General features: G+C 40.8%; 1 protein-coding gene across 1 annotated transcript in view; it reads right to left on the bottom strand.

The window, feature by feature from the left end:
* Positions 1–23418, bottom strand: part of cbln1 (cerebellin 1 precursor) — a 28513-nt gene extending 5095 nt beyond the window's left edge. The window contains exons 1-2 of the mRNA XM_072386655.1: positions 22646–23418; positions 21442–21561 (exon numbers count right to left, since the gene is read on the bottom strand). Coding sequence (XP_072242756.1) covers positions 21442–21561; positions 22646–22903 — 378 coding nt within the window. The 5' untranslated portion in view covers positions 22904–23418. The remainder of the gene's footprint in view (positions 1–21441; positions 21562–22645) is intronic.
* Between the last annotated feature and the right edge of the window lie 1493 nt (positions 23419–24911).

Genomic DNA, 24911 nt, shown 5'->3' with positions numbered 1-24911 from the left:
CCGTGTGGGACTGCAGACCTTCCTGTGAGCACAGGCACTGCATTGTAATTAGAAAAGGGAACAGTTTTTCTTGTACTTCCTTTCTTCTGCAGATTTAAACAATTCTATAAGGCGGCTGAAAAAGCTGGTTTTATTCACTACTTTAAAGCTAATTTTTCAAGTCATTTTAACCGTCTCATATGGTTAAAATGTCAGAAAAAGCACCAAGTCGCAGATGTGGAAAGATAAAAGGGCAAGTAAAAAAAAAAAAACGGAAGCATAAACAGTGTTTATACACAACCATGAAATGGACACAAAAAGAATAACCAAGATATTTATGCTAATGCACTGATTTTGTTCAGGAAAAACTAGACCAGCGACCAGCTTTTTTATACTGCCAGAAAAAAAGGCAAACAGGGATTTGTACAACAGGTATAAATCATCTTACTATTTTTTGTTTAACCTGAACGTTCAAAATTGACCATAAATAACTTACATTTTTCTCTAAAACTGCCCCAGGCTGCAGGGCTTCTCTGTGTGTCGCCAGAGAGGCAAAAAGATAAACCTGGATAGACATTCTTGCTAAGTTAAATAACAGTAGATGCACCTTTTTTGCATCAGATTATAGGTCCTCTACCTTTTTTTCTCCTTTTAACTTATATATTATATAAAATTCTATCGGCGACATTAAAACTGATGCAATCGGTCACAATAACAGAGGTTCAGCGAGGTCCCTTTGGGTTGTTGTCAATAAATGCAGATCAGTGCAGTCACTGACACTTAAGACAAGTTCTTCTTCACAAAGAAAGACATCAACAACACCAGATAATCTGTTTGCTTTTTCATTAAGCGCATTTCCAGCTGGGCTTTAACACCTTATTTACCCCTTAAGGGTGTTATAAATCAAAACTTCCAGAGAAAACATGTGATTGCTGGAAAGTGTCTGTGTCTCTATGTGTTTGGTACATTTATAGAATAAAGTATTAGATATGTATTAGATACTGAAGTCTATAGCTAATCTAAATCATGTTTTGACCGAACATCTGATTTTAAACGGAAACAGGGCTTCAAAGTGTGACCAAAATTCTGTGAAATGCAATCCTTTGACACTAAATGATTTTCCTCTGACAAAGCCAAATTAGAAAGGCCAAAAGACAAGTTTCTGTGGCTCAGGTGTGACAAAATATCCCAAAATCTTTTGCATCTATTGTAAAGAATGCAGTCTACAGTGGCTTTTTTTAACAGAATGAAAAAGCTACTTAAAAGAAGCAAGAATCAGAGAAGAGGAGATGCCTCCAACTACATTTAGGTAAAAAATCATCCTTTAAATCACGCTTTTCCTCCCGTTTACAGTTATTTACATAACAAAAGGAACATTACAGAAGGAGACCGTTTTAAATCCCTCCTGAGGACAGAACAAATGCATTTATGTTCATATTTTATGTATTATAATCATTTTTACTCTATCAATACATAATTTTATTGTTATTGTGCTTTCAGGGTTTTGTACTTGAACTCAGTCTCTAATGGCCTCCTTAAATAAATTGAGGTTATAAATTAATTCAACTGATTTACTTCTTCATCTGTGAGGAAATAGAAGAGTCACAGTTCTGCAGATGCAACATGTTGCTCAGAGAACTCTGCTTGACCCCGTTTGGTAGTTACGGCTTTAATGTGTTAATGTGCTATTTCGTAAAAGTGGTTTCAAAGCTGCCTGTAAATTTTCAGACCATGTTTACTTCTTTACACTATTTTCACAGACGACAGGGCTTTTATGGCAGAATAATTAATTTCAGTCAGAAATTAACACCTGAGCTCTAAATATGTCAAAACATTTCTGTAAGGCCCAGAAGCAGGTAATTGTAAAACTGTCAGTGACTGATGGAACACCGTTATAAACATCCTGTAATTATACACTTATCCACCTCATTCTGCCTGATGGTCAGGAGACCGGGCGTGTGTGTGTTTGTGAGTGTGTGTGTGTGCGTGTGTGCGTGGGCAGGAGATGGAGAGCCTGTCAGAGTCAAGTGCTCTCTTGGCCTGGCACTCCTTTTAATAGCAAACTGAACTTGGCATCTCGGGCTGGATGTGTTTGAATGAGTGTTTTCTGTGTGTGTGTGTGTGTGTTGTGTGATAAAAACACTCAGACTATACTTAAATTTTTTTTTAATTGTCAGAATAGAAACACAACTCAGGCCACGGCAAAAGCGACATCTCAAAATGTGTGGGTAAAGGTCGAAAACAGTTTAATACGAGATGTTTAATTGCTGATCTAATTAAACTTGCTGCCTGCTGCATGCACTGTTTAAACTGTCACGCTTTGGATGAAGGGATTTCATTGCTCCCACAATTAGTTTGAAAATAAATTTGCTAGAGCTTTTGTAGTGTTGCTGTTTTTGGCCTCAGTTCACCTGTCAGGAAACTTCTGATTCTCTAAACTGAAATTACTCTGACTGCTATCTGCTGCATGAAGACCCTGACGGCTTGTAGGTATTTTACACAGCCACACTTTAAAAAAGACTTTCAGAAGGGTACAAGTCACCTCATGCTCCACATGAAGCCTCGTTTATGCTTCTGCGTCACATCGACGGTGTAGAACGTGACACTGTCCTTGAGGGAACGCATTGCTCTGCAATTCACCGCCATGCCGCTAGGAGGTGTGGCTGTGTGTTTGTGTGGTTTCAGGGCTTGTTGCCGAATCCTTGCTTTTTCTTCCGGTCACAGTTAACAACAGTAAACAATGGCAACCGAGGTGGAGCAGCTGTATTTGCAGTTGGAGCTCATCGATATTAAAGAACAAATGCTTATATTGCAAATGTTGAAGCGCAGGCGACAGAGAAGACGTTTGCGGAGGTGGTCTGTACGACCACTAAACCGGTCGAGGCTGGAAACGGGTGAATTTACAACACTGGTTCACCCACTGAGGAACCTGGATGAACAAATGCACTTTAGATACTTCTGAATGTCAACGGGTCGATTTGACGAGCTTCTTCGCCGTGTACAGCCATTAAGACCGGAAAAAACCTTCTGAGTGGACCAATCACGGTCCACGTCAATTCGATGCGTAGTTAGGATTTTTTGGACGTGCTCGTCAGGCTACGGCATAGGAGTCCACGTTGAAATGACGCAGAAGCATAAACTAGGCTTTAGGCTCCGCAGGGCTGTTTTGGAAAATAGTCTGATAATTACATAATAAAATAATATGCTAATTACACAGCATATAACTACACTATATAAGCAAAGCTTTTTTTCTCTACGATCACACACAAATAAGCATATTAGGGGCGGGGCAAAAGACAAGCATGCTACCCACTGAGCAACACCCGCCCAATTTACAAGCTATGACTTCATGCTTGAAGATAAAGCATGAGGATGTTTTTTTGTTTTTTAGGCCCTTTTTCCACTGGTCAATAAATTCACGAATGCTTGCTAACGTCTGATTTATCGGTGCAGTGGGAAAGTGTTTCATCTGCACTCAGTGCCTCATCAAAGTTTATTGACTGTAATGACTAACAGAAGCTCTGAAACTGACAGCAACAACTCAGACAAAAAGAGATGAGAATAATTTGATCTGTCTGCAAGACAGCTGGCAGCTCACTCTCATCCAGCTGTGTGGGCTGACAATCAGGGTCCAGCCAGAAAAAATAAAGTAGTGATTATTACAAACTGGTCCCACACAGTGTGCAGGATACAGTGTAAGGCCCCACTGGGTTCACCACTGAGGGCAAACACACGACAGCTGGGGATGGGAGAGGTTTAACCGGCTTGTTGTGGGTGCTTCCATGTCTAAAAGAACCTGTTTATATAAGGTGCTTTTGGTGTAAAGACAACACTACACTATTACAGCGTTGCCCTTTGTCCTGATCACATTTTTGTTGTGCAATGTTTTTACATGCAAATGATTATTGAAGTGTGACTCTGCATATATTCTTGGCTAAACGGGAAATCCGGACTTTAAATGTGCACAAAATTTTATTTAAAAAAAGAGAGCAATACATATACATATGTCTTAGTTAACCTTAGTTCATCTCAAACTGTTTCCTCAGTTCACCTCTTGGAACTTTAGGAATGATGGAACAGCAGACCAATCAGCCACCAGAAATGTGGAGGAAAAAAGAGGGAAAGGTGTTGTGGACCATGTGACATAGGAACAGCCCACCTGAGAGATGGTTGTAAATGTTGTGTTGTACGGTATGTGCAGCTCGAACCTCTCCCAACCTCGTTAATTCAGTTTATTCATGTTAATGTCAGAGATAAGCAGGAAGTAATAAAGTCAAAGCAGACAGCGGTTACAAAATATCATATAAATGGATAAAAGTCCCAAAAAGAGAAAAGGTTGAGTGGAAAAAACTGTTAAGGTGCTGCAAAGTTACCAAACACATTCAAAATCAGCATAACTGTTGAGTAAAAAGTTTACTTTCGTGATAACTTTGACAGTCCATCAGTCAAAAATAAATAGACGGGTATGAGAGCCTCGCTGGAGGCTGAGTACCTCTCCTGCCGCATGAAGCTGCTCCTCAGCTGTCTTACTCCACCCATCCCCTTTGCTTTTGGAAAAAAGGTGGTTTATCGCAGCCCAGTGACATCCACAAACCACTTTTAAATCACAAGAAGTAAGTAATATTGGTGTATTTTAAGTGATTCAGTGAGCTGTATGAAAGAGGGGAATCTCTGCGGTACCAGTGCTTCATCTTTCTCAGCACTGTTTGTGTTTCTGAAGCAACGCAAAAAACCCACAATATAATGTATCCCATCTCTAAATGGAGCCAGTCCAGATGAACTGTGTTCCAATCAGTTTTCAAAGAAGATTGTTTTTTAATTCTTCATACTTATGCTCATATTTCAGCTCACGCTAAAGGTAAGCAGCTGATTTACCTGAAAGTCTCACTGGCTCCTTCTGGTCTGGACCAAACATTGAACTGTTCTGCTCATCATGAGCAAAAGAATAGCTCAATTATGCTTGTTTTGAACGAACTCTGTACACTAACTGGTTACTTTACATATGTGGTATGCTTTCATTTGATTCATTTGGGTCAGGGACGGTTGCATCAACCCACACAGCTGTGGCTAAACTTAACCTGCACGCTGGACCCACTTATCTTTACACATGCTAACCTAACAAAACAAGAATTCAAGCTGCTGCAACTTATCATAAACTCTTTCCAAAGTCAGGGAAGTAGAATGAGAACAACTTCCGGTCAAAGCAACAACTTTTGTATTCCCACAACAAATATTTTTCAATGAATGCAGCAGCAGCTGTTAAAAATATCTCCTGGTGGGGGAAGGGCTTTATGAGCTGAACGAGAACAGATTTTGAATCCAAATCTTAACCCAGTAATTTGTAAAGAATCTTGTGATAACTACAGATTGACATTACTAGTTACGATTAGTTACTGAGTTAAGTAACCAATTTAAAATAAACTTACATTTCTGTCAGTTAAAACAAGGAACATGCTAATGAATGAAATGTTTGACAGAGGAGAAGGTTAAAAGTAGATTTAAGAACAAGAATGTACAAGAGACAACAAATAATTTCCTTTGCCGGTTTGTCTGATAATGTCGCATTTAACAGCCGCACTGCTCTTTCTCTCACTGGAGATGGTGTTTGCCATTTTTAATGTAATTCCAGGCTTACAGCAGAAATACTGCTGCAACAGAAAAATCTGGATTGATTGCAAACATTACACCTTTGCAAACATCCTCAATCACTGCAGGAAGATGAGCACAAATCATCCTGCTTATGCAGCCATCATCAATAACTGAAATCACTCAAGATTCACTTCAGAGCAGAGGGATGAAGTTCAAAACACTGTACAGTCTGACGAGGTAACATCTTTAGTGATCCTTAATGAATTATTAATAAATAAGGAGTCATGCGTTAATTTACAACAATTTAAAGAACAACTCACTGAAACATATAAAGAAAACAGTGTAGTGACAATATGTCCTCAGATGAGTCCAGCCAAACTGTTTCCACAAGAATTAAGTAGTCAGGTGCTGCTGATCAATGCACTGATTAATTGATCATCAGTAAATGTGAGCACCTCTATAAAAGCAGACGTTTGGAGCATTCAGGTGTGTGTTAGCAATGATCTTAGAAAAGCAGCTCTTGCTACCCATCAATCTGGGAAGGGTTATAAGGCCATTTCCAAACTATCTGGAGTCCATCATTCTACACAGAGAAAGACTATTGGAAAAAAGTGGAAAACATTCAGGACAGCTGTCAATCTTCCCAGGGGTGGACGTCCCAGCAAGTTCACCCCAAGGTGAAAAAGCCAAGAGCTACATCTCAGACTCTACAGGCCTCAGTTAGCATGTTAAACATTAAAGTTCATGACAGCACAATTAGAAAAAGACTGAACAAGGATGGCTTGTTTGGAAGGGCTGCAGGAGAAAGCCTCTTCTCTCTAAAAAGAACATGGCAGCACAGCTTAGGTTTGCAAAGCTGCATCTGAACAAAGCACAAGACTTCTGGAACAATGTCCTTTGGACAGACCAGACCAAAGTGGAGATGTTTGGTCTTAATGCACAGCAGCACGTTTGGAGGAAACCAAACACAGCATATCAGCACAAACACCTCATACCAGCTGTCAAGCACGGTGGTGGAGGGCTGATGATCTGGTCTTGTTCTGCAGCCACAGGACCTGGGCACCTTGCAGTCATTGAGTCCACCATGAACTCCTCTGGATACCAAAGTATTCTAGAGTCAAATGTGAGGCCATCTGTCCCACAGCTAAAGCTGGGCTGAAACTGGCTCATCAACAGGACAATGATCCCAAACCCCGCAGCAGATCTACAGCAGAATGTGTGAAAAAGAAAAGAATCAAGGTGTTGCAGTGGTCCAGTCAGAGTCCAGACCTCAGCCTGACTGAAATGCTGTGGTGGGACCTTAAGAGAGCTGTGCAGAAACCAATGCTGCAAACCTCAATGAGCTGAAGCAACGCTGGAGAGAAGAGTGGGCCAAGATTCCTCCACAACCATGTGAGAGACTGATAGTATCCCACAGGAAACCATTACTGCAACTCACTGCTGCTGAAGCTGCTGGATCATGGGGTTCACTTAGTTTTTAACACACTGCAATGAAACCTGAGAGTGTTTTATCTCAGGTTTCATTCAATAGATAATGACTCAGTGTAATCTGTTGTTCATCTGAGGTTTTTACCTCATTTTAAGACCTGATAAGAACCAGTCCTGATATGAACACCTTCAAACTGAAAGAGGATGTACTTTTTTTTCTACATGACTGTTGGACGCAGAATGACAGATGAAGAAGACTCTGATGAGGAGGGACAGGGTGGGGAGAGTGGGACCTGGTTTCTATCCAGTGTGCATGTAATGTTCTCAAACAGAGACAGAGATGTCAGACAAAGAAAAGTCTGCATCACTTCGTCACTCCGTTACCCTCAGATACACATAAATGCACCCACACCTCCGCAGCCGAGTCGCTCATGTGGAACACAAACCCATAAATTACACATACACACTCACACACACAAAAACTCTTTCCTCCAGTCAATTATTTAAGCGTTCCCTTGTTGTCTTGATAACTGAGGCTCCATTCAGACCTAAAAACTTTAACATTAGCAGGCTTGTCTCTGGCTTTTCGGCTTCCAGACAAAGACCTCAGACACAGTCTGGCCACACGTACAAAACATGACAATGAGATAAGAAACAGACTTGTGTTATTTCTGGCTACTGACAGCCAAGTCAGAACCTGATCTCTCTCACTAAAGGCGAATGCTCACCACAAACATAGAGTAGATTACAAATATATGTTTGAGAGTGCTCACTGATGACTGAAGGAAAATAAAAGGACGGACAACACAAAGAGATATCTGCTTTTCTTTGGTTAGTGCTGTACAGCTCCGATAAAGCTGTGAGAGGGGTGTCGGAAGGATGAGACAGAAAAACACATACCTGTATGAATAAAAACCGTATGTTGGCTATGGACTACTAGCTGTCTACCACTGTTCCCACATATATAATTAACAGCCATAAATATAAAAACCACAATAATAGGACTTTGCATCATGTCAGGCCGCGATCGATCTGCATTCATTAACACATAAGCACCAATTAACTGGCTGGGTAATGGAGAAAGAGAACAGCAGAAAGATGGGAAGAGGATGGGTGGGGCATAATTTGAAGACAAAGTGGGTATGAAGGCAGTGGGATGGTTGAGAAGAAGGGGGAAAGAAAACCAACATGTGTGCCTCAGAGCAGCACTTAATGCTTAACGGCTCGATGACATCCTGTTATTGCATCATCAGCTCCTGTCCAGATGTTGACAAGACAAGGATTTTTATTTTTTCTTATTTCCTCCATTTTTATCTTTTCCTTTATTTACCTGAGGTGCTTTGCTTGTTACATCCTTTCCTTTCTTTTCTCCCGTTACAGGCAGAGACAGAAACATCGTGAGGATGCATACATAATGGTGCATCTTTCTGAGGTTTTCTTACTAAAAAACGTGGATCCAGGGTCATTCAGGAGACAAGCGCACGGTAGAAAAAAATAAAAGAAAACTTGTAACAAGAAGGGAAATGTTCCTGGGGAAAACAAAGACTGACATCTGTGAGTGTGAGATGGACAGATGGAATACATTCACAGGGAGAAACACATCTCACAAAGTGACATACAGCGTGTGGTCATGAGGTCAAAGACGGATGGGAGGAGGAATTCATGAGGACTTGACTGTGGTGCAACGAGCATCTGTGCACAACTGAAACTACGGTTCTGCACTTAAAATGTTGTTTCGTGTAGGCTATGTTACCGTGAAATATTTCCTGTCATCGGCTGCTAATACTCGATCTGTACTCGGATTAATTCACCTAATATACTGTTAGTGCGACTGGATAAAAATGATCGAACATCAGAGCATCATTTAAATGCTGCAACTTTAAGAAGTGTGGGACAGAATTATGTCCTCATCTGCCAAAGAGGATGCTCCAGAGTTCCCTCTGCTGAATGAGAAAATCACAAAATATTTAGAGAATTCATCCAGTTCTTCTCATGATTGCCACTTCAATGCTTTGAGGTCATTTCCCTCAATTAGCAAAAATCAATCATCGACCGGACCCACAAGCATTATCCTCTGATGAATGAGAGCTCAGCACACTCTACGTGTGCAACTGCACAGGAAATTAAGAAAAGATCTTTTTCAGTCTGACCGTGTTTCTGGGAACTCAAAAGCACGATGAACAAACATCGAAGAGTGAATATTCTTTTATACGATGAATAACAATTCGTACGCAGACCGCTTGGAGAGAGGCTAAGCTGAGACGTATCTGCAATGTTATCTGAAAATCAACAAAGCAATGAGTTAGGTCACCTGTAGGTTGGTGAACGTCGTTCGTTTGGCCAAATGCTAATAAGGAAAAAGGAGGCGTTAGTTCACCATCGTCCATGCCGCACAGCTCTTTTCCAACTCAACAGGATAAAACATATTAGACCATTTTTAAGGTCTTTTCTATTTTGCTCTCACTCACAAAGTTTAAGGTTGACTTTCAAATACACGACTAGGACTTTCCTCCTCCATGGTTTCACCTACGATGATCAGCTGTAACACAGTGTTTTTTTTTCTCAGCAGCTCCATCCACTACAGCGTGTCTGTTAGCCTGATATGACGGTTTACAGCCACACGTGTTATGTGTGGCGCGCCAGCTTCTCAGTGACAAACAGCAGTGACGGTGGTGAAGTCAAACTCACACTCTAACACCTACAGTTCAGTGAGCTTCAACATGTGGAGAAGTGAGATTATCAGCTGCTCCCATCCACCACCGCTGTGCACCTGACATGCTAAAATGAATTGTTATGGCATGTTGTTGTTGGAAACTGTGACTCTGAAGACTATTATATTAAACCTCATTGTTCATGAACTCACATTCAAAGTACAATCTTGCTCAAATGGGAAATATCACATGTAAACTGTTGCTTTCCACCTTACTTTCACAGGCATTTCTCTTCCATTATCTCTTGCATCATCTTCCATTTCTGCCTGAGTACATGAGATTGCTTGTTTACTAGGAAACATGAAGACAGAAGTTCAACATACCATTCAGAAAAGACGAAAACGTTAAAGAAGGTAGGCCTTCCAACACTATACTGGTCGGGAAGCCTGATCATTTAGGGCTTTTTCAATTAACCTCATTTCAGTAACTGTTTGTCAGAAGCCCTTTAATCATGTATGAACAGCAAATTATCTGGCACTTTATAGAGTTATTTTTGTAGGAAAATGGGCTTTTGTCAGAGAGGATTTTTAAGATGGTGGAGAATTATAGGTGTAAAATAATTAAGTTAATGATTGACACATTTTGTTAAGATGCTTCACTCTCAAGAATGTGGAAAATCACGCTGGTTCACTGCCAAACTGTGAAAAGAACAGCACATTAAGTGTAAAATAAAGTCAAAGCCTGGATCTCTTTTTGTTCCTGTGGCGATAAAGTCAAAAACAAAACTTGGATGAAATTGAGTTGAGAGATGGAGGCAGCAAGAACAAAGGGCAGCACATTATTGGACCATTTCCATGATAAACCCCGGATCAGAAACCAGCGTTCAATGTCAGCAGATTGTAACCCCCTTTATCAATACTGCCAAAAAGAATGTCAGAAATCTGAAGAAGCTAACAGAGCACAGTGTTCAACCATCATATTTATCTATTTTTGTTTTTATTTCTTATTTTTCTGAGAGCAAAAAAGTAGAGTCCTGTGTAAGACTCCAAAGCCATCCCTCATTTTTCTGTATATTTCTGGGGAAATAGGTGCAAAAAAAACCAGGAAAAAGTTGCAGTGATTTACTGCAACCTGTACAAACAAATGAGTTTGTACAATTCTAAGGCCTGAACCCTCTCAGACATGCTTTCTATCATTTCTTTAAGGAGTCTTCAGGAATAGTTCTCCAGGCTTCTTGAAGGACATCCCAAAGCTCTTCTTTGGATGTCGGCTGCCTTTTGTTCCGTTCTCTGTCAGATGATCCCACACTGCTTCAATAATGTTGAGGTCCGGGCTCTGGGGAGGATTCATCCCTCCATAAGACCTGTTGCCACTGATTTTCAGTCCACTTCTTGTGTCATTTGGCATAGCTCAGCCTTTTCTCCCTGTTTCCCTTCCTTAAGAATGGCTTCTTGACAGCCACCCTTCCATGGAGACCATTTCTGATGAGGCTTGGGCCAACAGTAGATGGATCAGCTGAAGGTCCAGATGCATCTCTCAGGTCCTGTCAGGTCTTTGCTGGATTTTTTCCTCTTTCTTAAGGACATCACTTTCAGATCCTGTTCATCTGCTGTAGATACTTCTTTTGTCCTCTTTTTGTCCAGTTTCCTGAAATGTTTTAAGGACACACTGCACACCATGTTGAGATATGCCAAGTTTTCAGCTAATAGCTCTTTGGGAATCACCTTGTTGCTGCAGAAATCCTATTTTCTGTCTGTTATCTTTGCTGTTTTTCATAGATGCAACTAAAGAAATGGGAACAAATGATGTGTCTTTGTGACATGCTGCTAGTAACAAAGTGCCTAAAGATCCAGTTTAAAATGGCTTCTTTGCTAAGTTGTCTGTTATGTGTAGAGACAACACTGGTTCATCCCTTGAGTTAGGCGCATTTCTTCTGTTCTGTGGCTTCAGAAACAAACAAAACACATTCCTCTGAAAATGTCAGGTACAAGGACTGGACTGAAAATGAGTGAAAAAGCAGCCAATGTCCAAAGAAAAACTTTGAAAGACCTTCAGAAAGCTGGAGAACTATTGCTCAAGAACAGTTTAAAGGTTATAAGAAACATTAAGTGGTGTGGATCAAGATCTTTTTACAGTAACCTAAACTACACCAGAATATCAGAGCTAATTACAATAGATCACCAGAACAACTGCAACAAGAGACCTCAAAAACGCAGAGTAAATAAAAAATGTCAACACTCAATAACAAAACTAAAACAAGCATAAACTTTAACCGCAGGAGCATATATTACAACGTGGAGATGGTACAAAATATGAAGACATTGCATCATATAAGCTTTGTCTTAGGGTTGAAGAAACACCGTATCACACCGTGATCAAACTTTGAAACATACGGTCTGAACTACATCGAACATTTGATTGGCTCTGCCTGAAAGAAGCCTTTGATGCAGCGTTTACTCAAAATAATGGTCAGTTTTCCAGCTTTACTGCAGTGACGTTATCTTGATAAGAGCTGTAAACCCATTCAAAGCTCAGCTTCTTCACCTTGATTCCACATAAACAAGAAATGAAAAATTAAATGAACTGTGGGGATGATACAGAGTGCAAAATGAACATTTACCAAGACAGGCAGCGTTTTTAAAGAACAAATGTGATTGTTCTGCTTTTAGATGACGCTTGTTGTGACTCACTGGTGTTGAGTGTTTCTTATATCTTAATACATTCAAAGACAACGAACATCCAAATAACACACTCTTTCACCACAAATCAACACAATTTTCTCTGATGTTCTGCCAAACTGAGGATACTGAGCACACATTCACTGGATAAAAATCAAACCAAGCATGTGGCTTACAGACTCCGTGTGAGTGTCTCCGTTTGTGTGTGCTTGTATTACTCATGATGCAGGGAAATAAATCTGTTTACACAGTCATAGTGCAGGAACTCGCCTTCCTTTTGGCAGGAGAGATCCAGCCTCTGTATGCAAATCTATCAGTTCTAGGGAGAAGTTTTGGTTTAAAGGTAAACTAAAGATAAGTTTGGGGTTAGCTTCAGGGTGGAGAAGCAGCAGTTAAGGGGCTTCCTCTTATTCGCCATCTACAAATCACTGCAGAGAAATGTTTCCTTATCAGGTAATCATCACAGTCATTTTTAATTTATCATAACTGCTGTGCATGCATGGATAGAAAAGGCAGGAAGATGATTTAAAAAGTGCGTGCTGCATACTTATTTGTATGTTTAACACACTTTTTTGCAGTTCTAAAATCAACACAACCACCATGTTTGGCTCCGAACTGACTCATTATAAAGTCAGAATAAAAAAAAGAAAGATATGGCGGCATAACGTGAAAGGTGAGTTTTTATAGTTTTTATGTTTAAAAACAGCTATATTTTGAATTCCAGAGTTTTTATTTAGTGTTGCCAGATGATCATCGAATATCACTTCACATTTTATGTGAGTACGATGATCTACCCTCCTTATATCAAAACCAGTGATTCCAAAATATGAAAAAATACATCCAGAGCATGAGGATGATCATCTCAAATGCTTCCTTGCTACGAGCAAAACCTCCTCAAACGATTCCGTAAAAGCACCAAAAATACTGATCTCAAATATGTTTATGTGTTTTCTGACTGTTTATTGGATGGCATAGACATGTATACAAAGACGCTGCACTGACGTGCATCACTGTTGCTGTGATGCGTCACTGTGGCCGCCATATTGGACATGGCAAAATCAACTAACACGAGTGGAAAGAGCTTTTATATTCAAGAGTTTATGGTGTATTCTGTTCTCTAATAGTAGAACAACAGTCACCGACAGATGCTCAAGAAAGGGTTTATGTTCTCACTAAGTGAAAAATAACTGACTTTGACAGGAAAGAGAAAAATCTGATTGTCAAGAATTATGTTTATTTTAAGTTTGTCACAGTCGGCTCTGTCACAGGTTATGTTTAATCATGGTTTCAGTTATGTTCTAGTCATGTTTTTCCCCTGCCACCTTGGTTCACTCAAGTCACCTGGCTCATTGTTCACAGCTGCACCTCATTCACTGTTCACTCCCTCCACAGTATTTAGTCTTCTGGTTTCCTTTCAGTCACTGCAGAATCCTTACCTCATTCCATGCCTTGCCACACAGATAAGTCTCGTTTTGCCGATCTCAGTCTTGTTTTGTCTTGCTTTGTTTCTCATGGTTTTGTTATTTCATAGTTTAGTGTTTTCGATAATCCGGCTCAGCCGCGCATTTTGTTCTTGCTCTTTGTCCCCTTTTTGTTAATAAACCTTGTTCCGTTTGAAAGAACTGCATCTGGGTCCTACCTCTCCAACGAACCGTGACAAAGTTTACTTTCTAAAGGAAAGTATGAACCAGGATGAAGCGTAATTTAAGGATGAAGCTTAATTTACCCACATTAATTTTTTCCCCCTAGCTCATCATTTTTGTGCTCAATGTAAAAAACGTACGTGTATAAAACGTACGTCCTTAATGACCTCAAACTAAAGGCCCAGATGCACGACAAGGTAAAAGAATGTAAGGCTTAATATAGCATAAAGTATAGCAGCCTGCAAAGAAAGCAACGCTAATACAATATGCAGTATGGTAAAGTATCATCTTCAATGCCTTATTTATACAATCACATCTCGGTTGTACTCTAATTATCCACACGTGACAGTTTGGTGTGATGGATGTCCTGTTTATGCTGCGTTTGTTTGGATTGTTCACATGTGCACGTCCTTTGAATGTGTGCATGCGAGCTGCAGCAGGAAGGTGACCAGTAGAGGCAGTGTCCTGATGTCACACATCCTTGATTTTAAAGTTTTAAACACCATCTGTGATACTGCAGCTGTACAATTCTCAGCTGGCCTTAAAATCAAACCAAAATACAAAGTTCCTTTATTGCTTTGATCCTGAAATTTATCTGGTGTGACCCCTAATGGGAATTCTTCAGTTTGAGCATAAAAACAACAACTACAGAGCTGGTTGCAGAAGATGCAAGTTTAAAAAGCAAGTACATTTGTGGCCGTAATGCAGGTTATACGGAGCACACCAACTTACTTTACAGTCATCATAGAGTATACCAATCTGTGTGATGTGCATCACTTTCAGTCCTTGGAAGGCAGAGGCATGGTCTGTCCTTCTCTGCCTTTCACTGGGTAGTTTTAGTTGCCGTCATCTGATGGCTTGATTAGATTTACGCGCCATTTTCATGCTGAACTTTAGGCTCTGATGCTAAGCAGAAACCATGCTAATGTACATATGCAGGACTTTTTGCAAGGTAAAATAAATATATCCCATATCACTGGACACACATCAGAAAGAAATAAGGTTAGAAATTAAGAGTATACCCACTTATCTGGGCACAACCCCATTATTGCCTTAATGTATTGATAAAAGTTGAGATCTTGAAGGGATGGCACAGAAATAATCAAAAACTTAAGACTTCTAGCTGTTTATAAAAGGCCATTTTAGACTCTCAGGTCTAATTTAAGAGGAATTAAACACAACTTCAAGGAAACATCTCTTAAATATGTAATCTTTTTCAGGGTTTTAAAAGCAGTGTGGCAGTCAATTCAAAAGCGATTTCATGGGCATTTTCTGGGTTATTCGTTCATTATTTATTCATCAATTAAGCTGGTAAAAGGTCTAGAGTTGATTACAAGTTTGACATTTGCTTTTGCTTTGCTCATTTAGCGTTTGCTGTGAACCTGAAACATGTGGTCAAAGGAACTCTCGATGCAAGAGGACAAATCCATCAGAGAGAAGGAGGGAGCAGCAGAGGTGGTGGTGAGCTCAACAGCATCAAAAAGGCCAGGATGACGGCAGAAAGAGAGTAGCTGATTACAAGATTCTTTCCATCGTAAAGCAAAACCAGCATCCAACCAATTTAGGAAAACTCTTCAGATTATCAAAGTCTAACAGAAGAATTCATGAGAGCAAATACGGAGTTCACCACAAGCAGCAAATCATTCTCAAACCTACACAGAAATGAAAAATATCTCAACCAGACGGAGCAGTTCTGAAACAGTATTCTTTGGACTGATGAAACCGGAGAAAGTTTTACATTTAATCTGAAGCTACAACTGTAGGAATACCAGAGCTTTAAAAGGTTTCAGGTTGGATCATTCAACAATGACCAAGTTAGTCACCTGATTTCAAACCCGATTAAGCTGCACGTCTCTGCTGAAGAAGAAACTAAACGCAGGAAGACCCACAGACAACAACTGAACTGAATACCAGCGAACATCCATGGGCAACTCTGGTATTTTTAAAGCTGGGCCTTATTTCTGGCATGAAATACGTTCATCTACTCACCGAAAACAGTTAGGACAGTTTATTTACCCCGTGCTCTGTGACAGTCGGCTAACTTCACACGGAGTTTGCTACTGCTAGTTCTGTGCAACATGGCAGGATATTTATCAGATTTTGACGACGTTGACGACAACTTTGAGTACGATGGACGTCCTTACTGGGGTAAATGAGCTGTGCTGCAGCAGCGCGCATCGATGACGTCATCCCAATAGACGAGTGTGTAGAAAGCCCTCTATAAGCCCCCCCGATAGCCGCCAATAACAGCAACACAGCAGCTATGAGCTAACAGAGCTATAGTACGTGTTCATTCATTCATTCGTCTTAAAGTATTGGTGAAATAAAGACAGATAATGCCTTATTTAGCGGCTGCATCGTCTAAGCCCCGTTCACTCTGTTATATGGATCTCGAGGAATCTAAATATCTTTCAAAGGACACCGACTTTCACCAAACTGTTCTCGGTGAGTAGATGAACGTATTTCATGCCAGAAATAAGGTCAAGGTTTAAAAATACCGGAGTTCCCCTTTAAAAGCAGTCAATGTCTGCAAGGGATTCATGGCAATGTAATAAAACTGAATAGGTTGGTTTTGGTTTGGTACAGCTGAGCCCCTAAAAAAGATGGATCTACACATTTAAAACCAACTCAAAGATCAGTCTGAACTTTGGGCCCACAGTCGTTACATAATTACAGCTAGAATACATGTGAACCCATCCCTACATTATCCAAATACTACAGAGTTCTGGAATAATATCGATCAGTAAACCTGAAATAGGAATGAGAGATAATTCACAACACTGAGGAGGATACTCTGACCTGCTGGTGCGCAAGAGATAACCAGGGTCAGTGGGTTCTAGGTCTGCTTTCACCTTCCTCCAGTAATTATTGAGATATTTAAGCCCTGTCAACAACCCCACTTCGATACCCTTGAAACACATTGCTCATGTGTGAGACCAGACAGTTCCAGGAATATACTGGCTTTGTGTTTTTTTCTCCAGTCACTTTCATAAAAAGGAGAACAGAGTCATAGTTAATATATTCATTTATGCAGCTATGACTTGCTGCTGATTTTCCACACTCCACTGTCGATGATGAACACTGTCTGAAACAGGAGCAGAGCACTGCTCTGTTTTCTTTGTCATAACTCAGTTCATGCTGCTTATTCCCATTCACACGTCTCTGTGGTGCTACACACCTGGTCACTCACTTCACTAAAACACATTGCTGGAGCACATTTTCTGTATACGGAAGCATCCTCATATTTCTGGCACACAGTTTTCACTATAATAAAACCACAAGGACTGCAAAGTGGGGGAAAATGTAAATAAAAAGAAAATGGGGCAAGTAATGGGGTAAAAAAATGAATAAAAACAGATGATGTCAATGGGTGTTTGTAATCATGATTTGGTCCAAAAGCAGCATCCAAAAAAAAGGCTGAGTCTTGAAGTGTTTAAAAACAATGTTCCTCAAAAAAGATTGAAAGGGATTTGCATATTTTTCCCTCTACTGTGCAGAATATCAAACCATTCAAGGAACCTGGAGGAGCTTTAGTGTGCAAAGGACAAGGGAGGATACGAGGCATCTTAGAGACATCTGGGATGGACTATCACACGGTGGAAACGTGTGTTGTGGTCAGACCGATCAATATTCCAGATGTTTGTTGGAAGACATGGACGCTCCAGACCAAAGAACAAAAGGAGCATCCAGACTGCTGTCAGCAACCAGTCCCTGCAGCCAGGCTCTGTGATGGTATGGGGTTGTATCAGTGCCCTTGGCAAAGCTCATTTCCACTTCTGTGATGGCACAGAAGACCACATCTTTTCCAGGGACGTCCATGCATTTTCGCCACGCAGGCGTAGGTTTTTCCAGCCAGTTATCCAGTAGTTGGTTAGCTGCATTGCTGTGTATGTTGAAATACGCCAGGGTTTTTTTTTTTTAACCACCATTCAACTTCATAAAAATCTCAACGAGACTTTTCCTGGTTAAATAAAGGTTAAATTAAAAAATCACATTAAATGAAAATCATTTCAATCAGATCTGTTGTTTCACAGTAAGTCAAAACAGTGATGAATAAAACAAAAATGCTGGTCTGTGTCGCAATTACCAACTGAATTCTGGTTAAGATACACTGTTTGTCTGCTCTTAAACCAATAAGACAATTACAAAGAAAGAAATAAAAGTTAATATTTCTCATTGACATCAATAAATCAATAGTGCTGTAATATATTAAGGGATGCCAGATTTGTGGGTGTATTCTGCTTTGCACAGTAAACCACGTCAAACCCAGAAAAACAAGATTTCTCAGAATAAACAATCACAGCTAACATTGAGAGGTGTTTAATCTCTCGGTTAACATTTCATGGTGCTACTAGTCAATCACTTCTTTCTCGTCATTAAACTAGTTCTCTCAGGTATCCTCCACCCTGCACTGGATTATTTCAGGAACAGCATTGAAATGGCATGTCATTGTCATAAAAATCGAACAAGATTAGGAAATAATAACCAATAAACAAGACAAGCTTTAGATAATATGGAAACTATTCATGGATCATCGCAGAAGAGCCATAAAACGTATAGTTTTCCCTCACACTAATGAAAGTCAAGCATTTAATTTTGTTTTATCAGCTCATTGAGCCCAGAAAGCAGAAAAAAAAACTTATTGAACTATGGTTTTAAAACTGATAATCACTAAAAACTCACCTAGAAATTACACTGATCACTGCTGGTATGACTTCTAGTTGTCTTCCTATAGTTTACAGTTACCGTCGACTTCTGTTTCCTCATTTCTCAGTTTACTGTTTCTCTTTTAAAAATGCAGCTTGCTTGTCAAGCACCAGGAGTGCATCACCTTAAGGCTGTGAGTTAAAGCGACAGTCAACTAAAATGTAGAATGAATAGCTTTATATGGGACATCACAGAAGAGTCAAAATGTAAAATATTTTTTTATAACCTAAAGGGAATCGCATAAAAGCTAAAAGCTCTTGTTATCGGCAGCTCGAAGCAGCACCTCTAGGTCGAAATTAAAAAATCATAGTGACAGAACTGCCTATAATACACAGCACGAGGCACTTTTAAATGTGCTTTTTGTGTAACTTTCAGAGCTACAGAGGCCTTTATGAACACTCACACTAACAATACTGCTGCAAAATATCACTATTTTACTCTGTGAAGCCATCACTACTGAGCATTTGTTGCTCCATTTTCTGGAAAAATATGTAGCTTTCAGTTGTGTTTTCTGACATTTCTATCCAAAGGTAATATCAGAAATATTATTGAGACCACTTATGCTTTGCAGTATCAGGGTGATGATAAAAGACTGGTGGTCAGAGCTTTGTTGCTGATAGTGAGCAGTGTGCAGGAAGCACATCAACCTCTGCCTGATGTTTCAATTATTTTCCAGCTTTATGGGTTTTTTAATAAAGCAAAAAAAAGGAACCTGTGATTAAAAAGGGACCACTCTAACCTAAGAGCGGCTCACTCTTCGGAGTACTTATGTCCTACCAGCAGCTTGTGTGGTCGTCTTTGTGATCTGTGAGCTCTGTGCTCCATGCAGCAGGTACAACATGTTCTCAGTCCATGAGATGGGATTTATTTGTTTTAATTCAATGCCTGTTCCGGAGCAGAATCAGACGTACAAAATAAAAATAGTATAAAAAATAAAAATGAGAGTGACTGGGTCATTTTTAGATCAGATAATATTCTATCATATTTCATTCAGAATACCTTTAATTGCTTTGCTCACCTCTCACATATAGAATCCTCCCTGCACAGGAAAGGGCTGATGAGGGATCAAACAAACTGTTCATCCATCTATTCGTACATTTATCCAGCATCTGCTAATCAATTGTTTCTGGTGATATCTGCCTTTCTTCCGATGTCTCGTTTGACCCTGTCTGAACCTTCTCTTTCTCTTCCAATCCAGTCCAATTATTTGTTCTTTTCTCCTCTTTTTTCTTCCACCCATTATCTTACTTTCTTTTGTCCTCCCACCTTTTCAGCGCTTCATTTACCGACCACTTCTTCTCCTCCCCATGGCCTTCTTATTGCCCCCACTTCGACTCCTCTCCTTTACCTGCTGTCTCTCATCTCCTGCATGCACCTCAGTAGCTGCCTCTAAGGCAATCAAACAGTGGGAGTTCTCAACACAGCAGATGCGCAGGATGGATGGGAGGATGAACGGGAAGATGAGTGGAACAGGTTGAGGGTGAGCAGCACACAGAATCGGAGCTCGGAGGAGAGAGGACACCATACACCTGCCTGTTTTGTGTCGAAACATGGTAGAACAAAGACATTTAATATTGCTTTACAATGATGATTGATACTGAGGTGGTGATGCTCTCCAGCCATAAGGTTGCGGTAAAGTCAATGAGTAAAGCGCTTATCTAAAACAGTATTTCTTGTAATAATTTGCATATTGTCATCTTTATTGCACAACTTTCTCACACATTTAACAGCGCTAATGTTAATTAATTTCGACAGGCATTATCACCTGTGTCTTCTGCATGGTATGACAGAATTAATAAGCTCATTGCTATGAGTCAAGTGTTTGCCATCCTCATCTATCTGCGTGCTGCCACACAATGACCGGGACAGCGCGGCAAGCTTAACATCGCCTTCCCTCTTCAAATATCACCTTCAAGTTCTTGTAATTGTTGCTACCGCTGCCATGCTCATTAATTCAACACTCCAATAATAAAGTATAAGTAGCAAAAGATGATGCCAAATCCCTGGGGAGCCCACAATATAATTACCCAACAGTTTCATTTGCAAGAGAATCATTGTAATTAACGCCGGGTGGCTTGTTCTGCCTCATCGTGTGCATGTTAAATGGTAAAGATGGGCTTAAGACTGCTCAAGTGCTTCCTATCACTTGACACATCAAAAGAGTGTGGAGACTGCATCCAAGGCATCATAAAAGGAGTTGTTAGTAGGATGAAAGAGGAGCTGTGATGAAGCACACTGCAGGCAGCGCATGTGAGTGAATATGAGAAACAAATCATTTAAAAACATGTTTTTTCAGCGTAAAAATTTCCACTTGTGTGTAACTTTCACACGCCAGAGAAAACTAAAATACTTGTCTCCTTATGTTCTGATGTAATTTTTCTTCAACTTTGTTCAACCGCCTGCTGCCTCGTCTCATCAGAAGGGAGCGTCGCTGTCCGTGGTGCTGACAGAAACGCTGCTGGACCCGTTCTCACACTCACGGCAGCTCCATCGTCCTCCTGCTGGCTACACGCGCTTCATTTGCCTCTTTTCTCTGTGCGTGTATTGATTAATTATGATTGGGCCAGCGGGTGGTGGATGATTAGCTTTCATCTGTTAACACCCGCCTTCGTCGTTGTCTCCAGGGAAAAGCATCTCAGACATCTACAAAATGACTGCTAATGCAGCAAATATTCAACTTTCATTAAAGAAAAACAGCAAGAGGCCACTCGGTGTGGCCTGCATGCGCGCACACACACACACACACATAAAAAGCAAACACACTACCTGTATAGTTTGGCGGTTGTAGACTTTGACTACGTGGAAGTTAAAACTGTAAATCCCTTTGCGCGGCGCGATGAAATTACTTCTTTCCTCGTCAAAATTTCTCCCAACATTTACAAGAACCTGAAAGAGAAAAGAAACAAAGAAATAATAAATTTCATTGATGAAATTGTTCTATCCAGCTTGTTCGTCACAGATTTACGCTCAAGTGACCATGTAAGATCATATGAGTACATAAAATATGAATTATGGTGCAGATTCAGGCAAACTAACAGTGGAGATATTCTCCATCTTCAAACAAGACAACCAGAAATATTTTTTGTCTATCATTAATCATAATAGACACATAAAGCTACAGGTCCAGAATTTTTTTTTAAGAATTTCACCACTGCTTATTTATATTTCCTTTACAGGATCATATCAAAGGGCCTCGCTGATCCCAGTCCACACAGATGCAGAAGGACAACCTTTGTCTTGGCTTTTTGTCTTTGTCAGAACTTCCAAACTTTTGGAAAGAAATGAAAGCGAGCTTCAATCTTTCAAATTAAATTTTTCAATTACGCCTTTCTGCAGCAAACTGTCTGGTTTTATGGATGGAGGCGAGCAATGGCCAGTAATTGAACGGCTCTTTGAGGGAGAATTAACCTTTAACGGCAGACAGTGAGGACCTCGCCCTCTCGACCTGCCATTACTTAATTATTTGGCAAGATGTCAGTTTTCATATCCCAAACTGTTCTGCTGAAAAAGTTGAAATATTCAAAAGGTTTATCTCACAAGCTATAAATTTTCCAACCACTCTAGAAATTCAAATATAAAGTGAACTACTCATGTTTTAAATTTTTGTTGTATCCAGTGGTGGAGGAGGTGCATTGCGCTACTGTGGCATCTTAATTTCACCTAAATTTGGGCTTTTGACGTCTTTTCTTTTTAATGTTTAAAATTACCAACAGAAACACTCGGGGGATGGTTATCGTACAGAAAAGCAACCAATGATGCCTCTGTAGCACGATGTGATACATTTTACACTCTCACCCACTCTTCCTCGTGAAGACGCTTGCGCTATGAAGCACATCTTAAACTTCACGTGCTTATCTGTATCTTTCCCTGGCAAAGTAGACTGATTCAAGGCAATTTATGGCTAAACTTTTTTTCATTTTTGCGTTATTTCTCTGCTAGAGTACAATTAAATGCACATTTGTTTTCCTACCCGATCGAAATAGATGACCATAGTCCGGTTGCTCATCTCGGAGGGCTCATGGTTGGTGTTGCGGACTGCGGAGAACGCCACCTTTGCGCTGCCCGAGCGCACGGAGATCCCGAGCGCAGTGCCCGTCGGGTCCGAGGTCGGGTTGGAGTCGCACACCACCAGGCACTTTCCCTCCAGGACGATGGGTTCAGTCTCGTTCTGAGCGTGGGCCGGGCTCGCCGCGAGCCACACGGCACTTAACAGGCAAAACGCCAACATGCCGGACCAGGGAGGCGAACTTCTTGGACGTCTTCACACCTCAAACAGAGGGTCTGTTCCCCTTTAGCAAAAAGTAGGAAGAGTCTCCAGGTGTTCCCTGCTCAATCTAAAAGTGGTTTGTTTTCCAACTGGAAGCCACTCCGTTTTCTTGAGTTGTAATAAGTCTACAATAAACTCCGTCGCGAGGTCTCTTTATACAGAGAAACCAGACGGTTTAGGCTATTTTAAGGCGTCTCCCCTCCTTTTTTCGAAAATTTGTTTTACACTCTGTATTTCCAGCCGAGTCTGCAGTTTTCACCTGTTCTTGTCCTCTTTTCTCACTTGTCAAACAGCTTCTCTGTCACTTGGAAACACAATAAGCGATAGTCGCGCGAGGTGCGGAGGGGCCCTGGACGACTGACGAGGCAGCAGAACTCATAGCGCGCGGGGGGGAGCTCCGTCTGCTCTCTCGCGCGCACCTGAATTATTGATATGTGAGATATGAGAGTTTCAAACACAAAAGGTTCGGGGAGGAAGGGACGCGGCTCGCGAGCGAAAGATGCGCCCGCCCTGGATCAACTCTTTCCCTTTTTTCTGTTAAAGACCCCTCCCTCCCCAGGTAACGGAGACCCATCATGGGATTAGCGCGTGCCCGTCGCCGATATTTTCCAATCACGGTGCGCCGACCGCCTCCTCCCCGCCCATCCATTTTTGTCAGTCTCTCTCTCCCTCTCTTGTTCACTCGATGGCCGAACCCCCTCTTTTATCCTTCCATCTTTGTATCCATCCATCCTTCTTCAGTTCTCTTTCTTGATATGTGACATCTTATGGACATCTTCTCAGCTTCAAAGGGGCTTTATTAGCACAAGAAACTGACATTTACAACGTGAAGCCAAGAGTGAAATAAAAATAACTGCTGATACTCATGAACAGAAGATTTCTGATATTGCCTTTAAAAGAAATATTGGCCCAACCAGTTGGGAAACTATGAAAAACGCTAAACAGACAAAAAAAAATTCACTTTTATTTTACTGCAAACAGCATTTACTAAATATATTACTTGTTTCTCAACTATTTGATATAGGCTACATCTCTCATTGTATTTTAGGCCTGGAATTTGGGCTTGTAATCATCTAAAAATGACTTGTGACATACTTTCTGATCAGGAGCCCATTGCATGAGTCTAAATGTATGAGTCTGAATGCCTGTGCATTGGAAATGGATGCAAAGGGCTCTTGACCAACCAGCTTTCAGTGATGCGTTGGGAATGAGAGTGCACTGTTATTTCAAATAAGTGATTGTAATCATGATTTGGTCCAAAAACAGCATCCATGAAAGGCTGAGTTTTTGAGAAGCAAAGATGGCCAGAAGCTCTCTATTCAAGGAATCTGGAGGAATTTCAGTGTCTAAAGGACAACGGAGCAAGCCTAGGATGGACCCCCGTGATCTCTGATCCCTCAGACGGCGCTGCATCAGGAACTGCATCAAGAATCAGTAGCCGATTGAACCACATGGTCAAAGGAGTACTGTGGGGAAACCTTTGTCAAGCACTACAATACAGAGTTCCATTCACAAACTTTACTGTGCAGAAAAGAAGCCTGATGTTAGACCTCGCGCTGAGGCGGCGTCCACTTCTCTGGGCTCGGAGGCATCTGGGATGGACCGTCACACGGTGGAAACGTGCACTGTGGTCAGACCCATCAGTATTCCAGATCTTTGTTGGAAGAAATGGAGCAAAGAGCAAAAGGAGCATCCAGACTGCTGTCAGCAACCAGTCCCTGCAACCAGGCTCTGTGATGGTTTGGGGTTGTATCAGTGCCCTTGGCAAAGCTCTTTTCCACTTCTGTGATGGCAGCATTAATACAGAAAAGTTCACTGAGATTTTACAGCAACATATGCTGCCTTCAAGACCACATCTTTTCCAGGGACGTTCATGCATTTTTCAACAAAGCCACATTCTTCCTCAGCCACATTCTGCCCGAGTAAGAAGAACTTATGGGTATTTTTGAAAGGCCAAGTTATGGAGTTA

Source organism: Leuresthes tenuis, unplaced genomic scaffold (assembly GCF_036924035.1).
Source record: "Leuresthes tenuis unplaced genomic scaffold, fLeuTen1.0.hap1 SCAF_5, whole genome shotgun sequence".
NCBI lineage: Eukaryota > Metazoa > Chordata > Actinopteri > Atheriniformes > Atherinopsidae > Leuresthes > Leuresthes tenuis.
The sequence above is the reverse complement of the archived record's forward strand: the minus strand, read 5'-3'. Positions and strand labels throughout refer to the sequence as shown.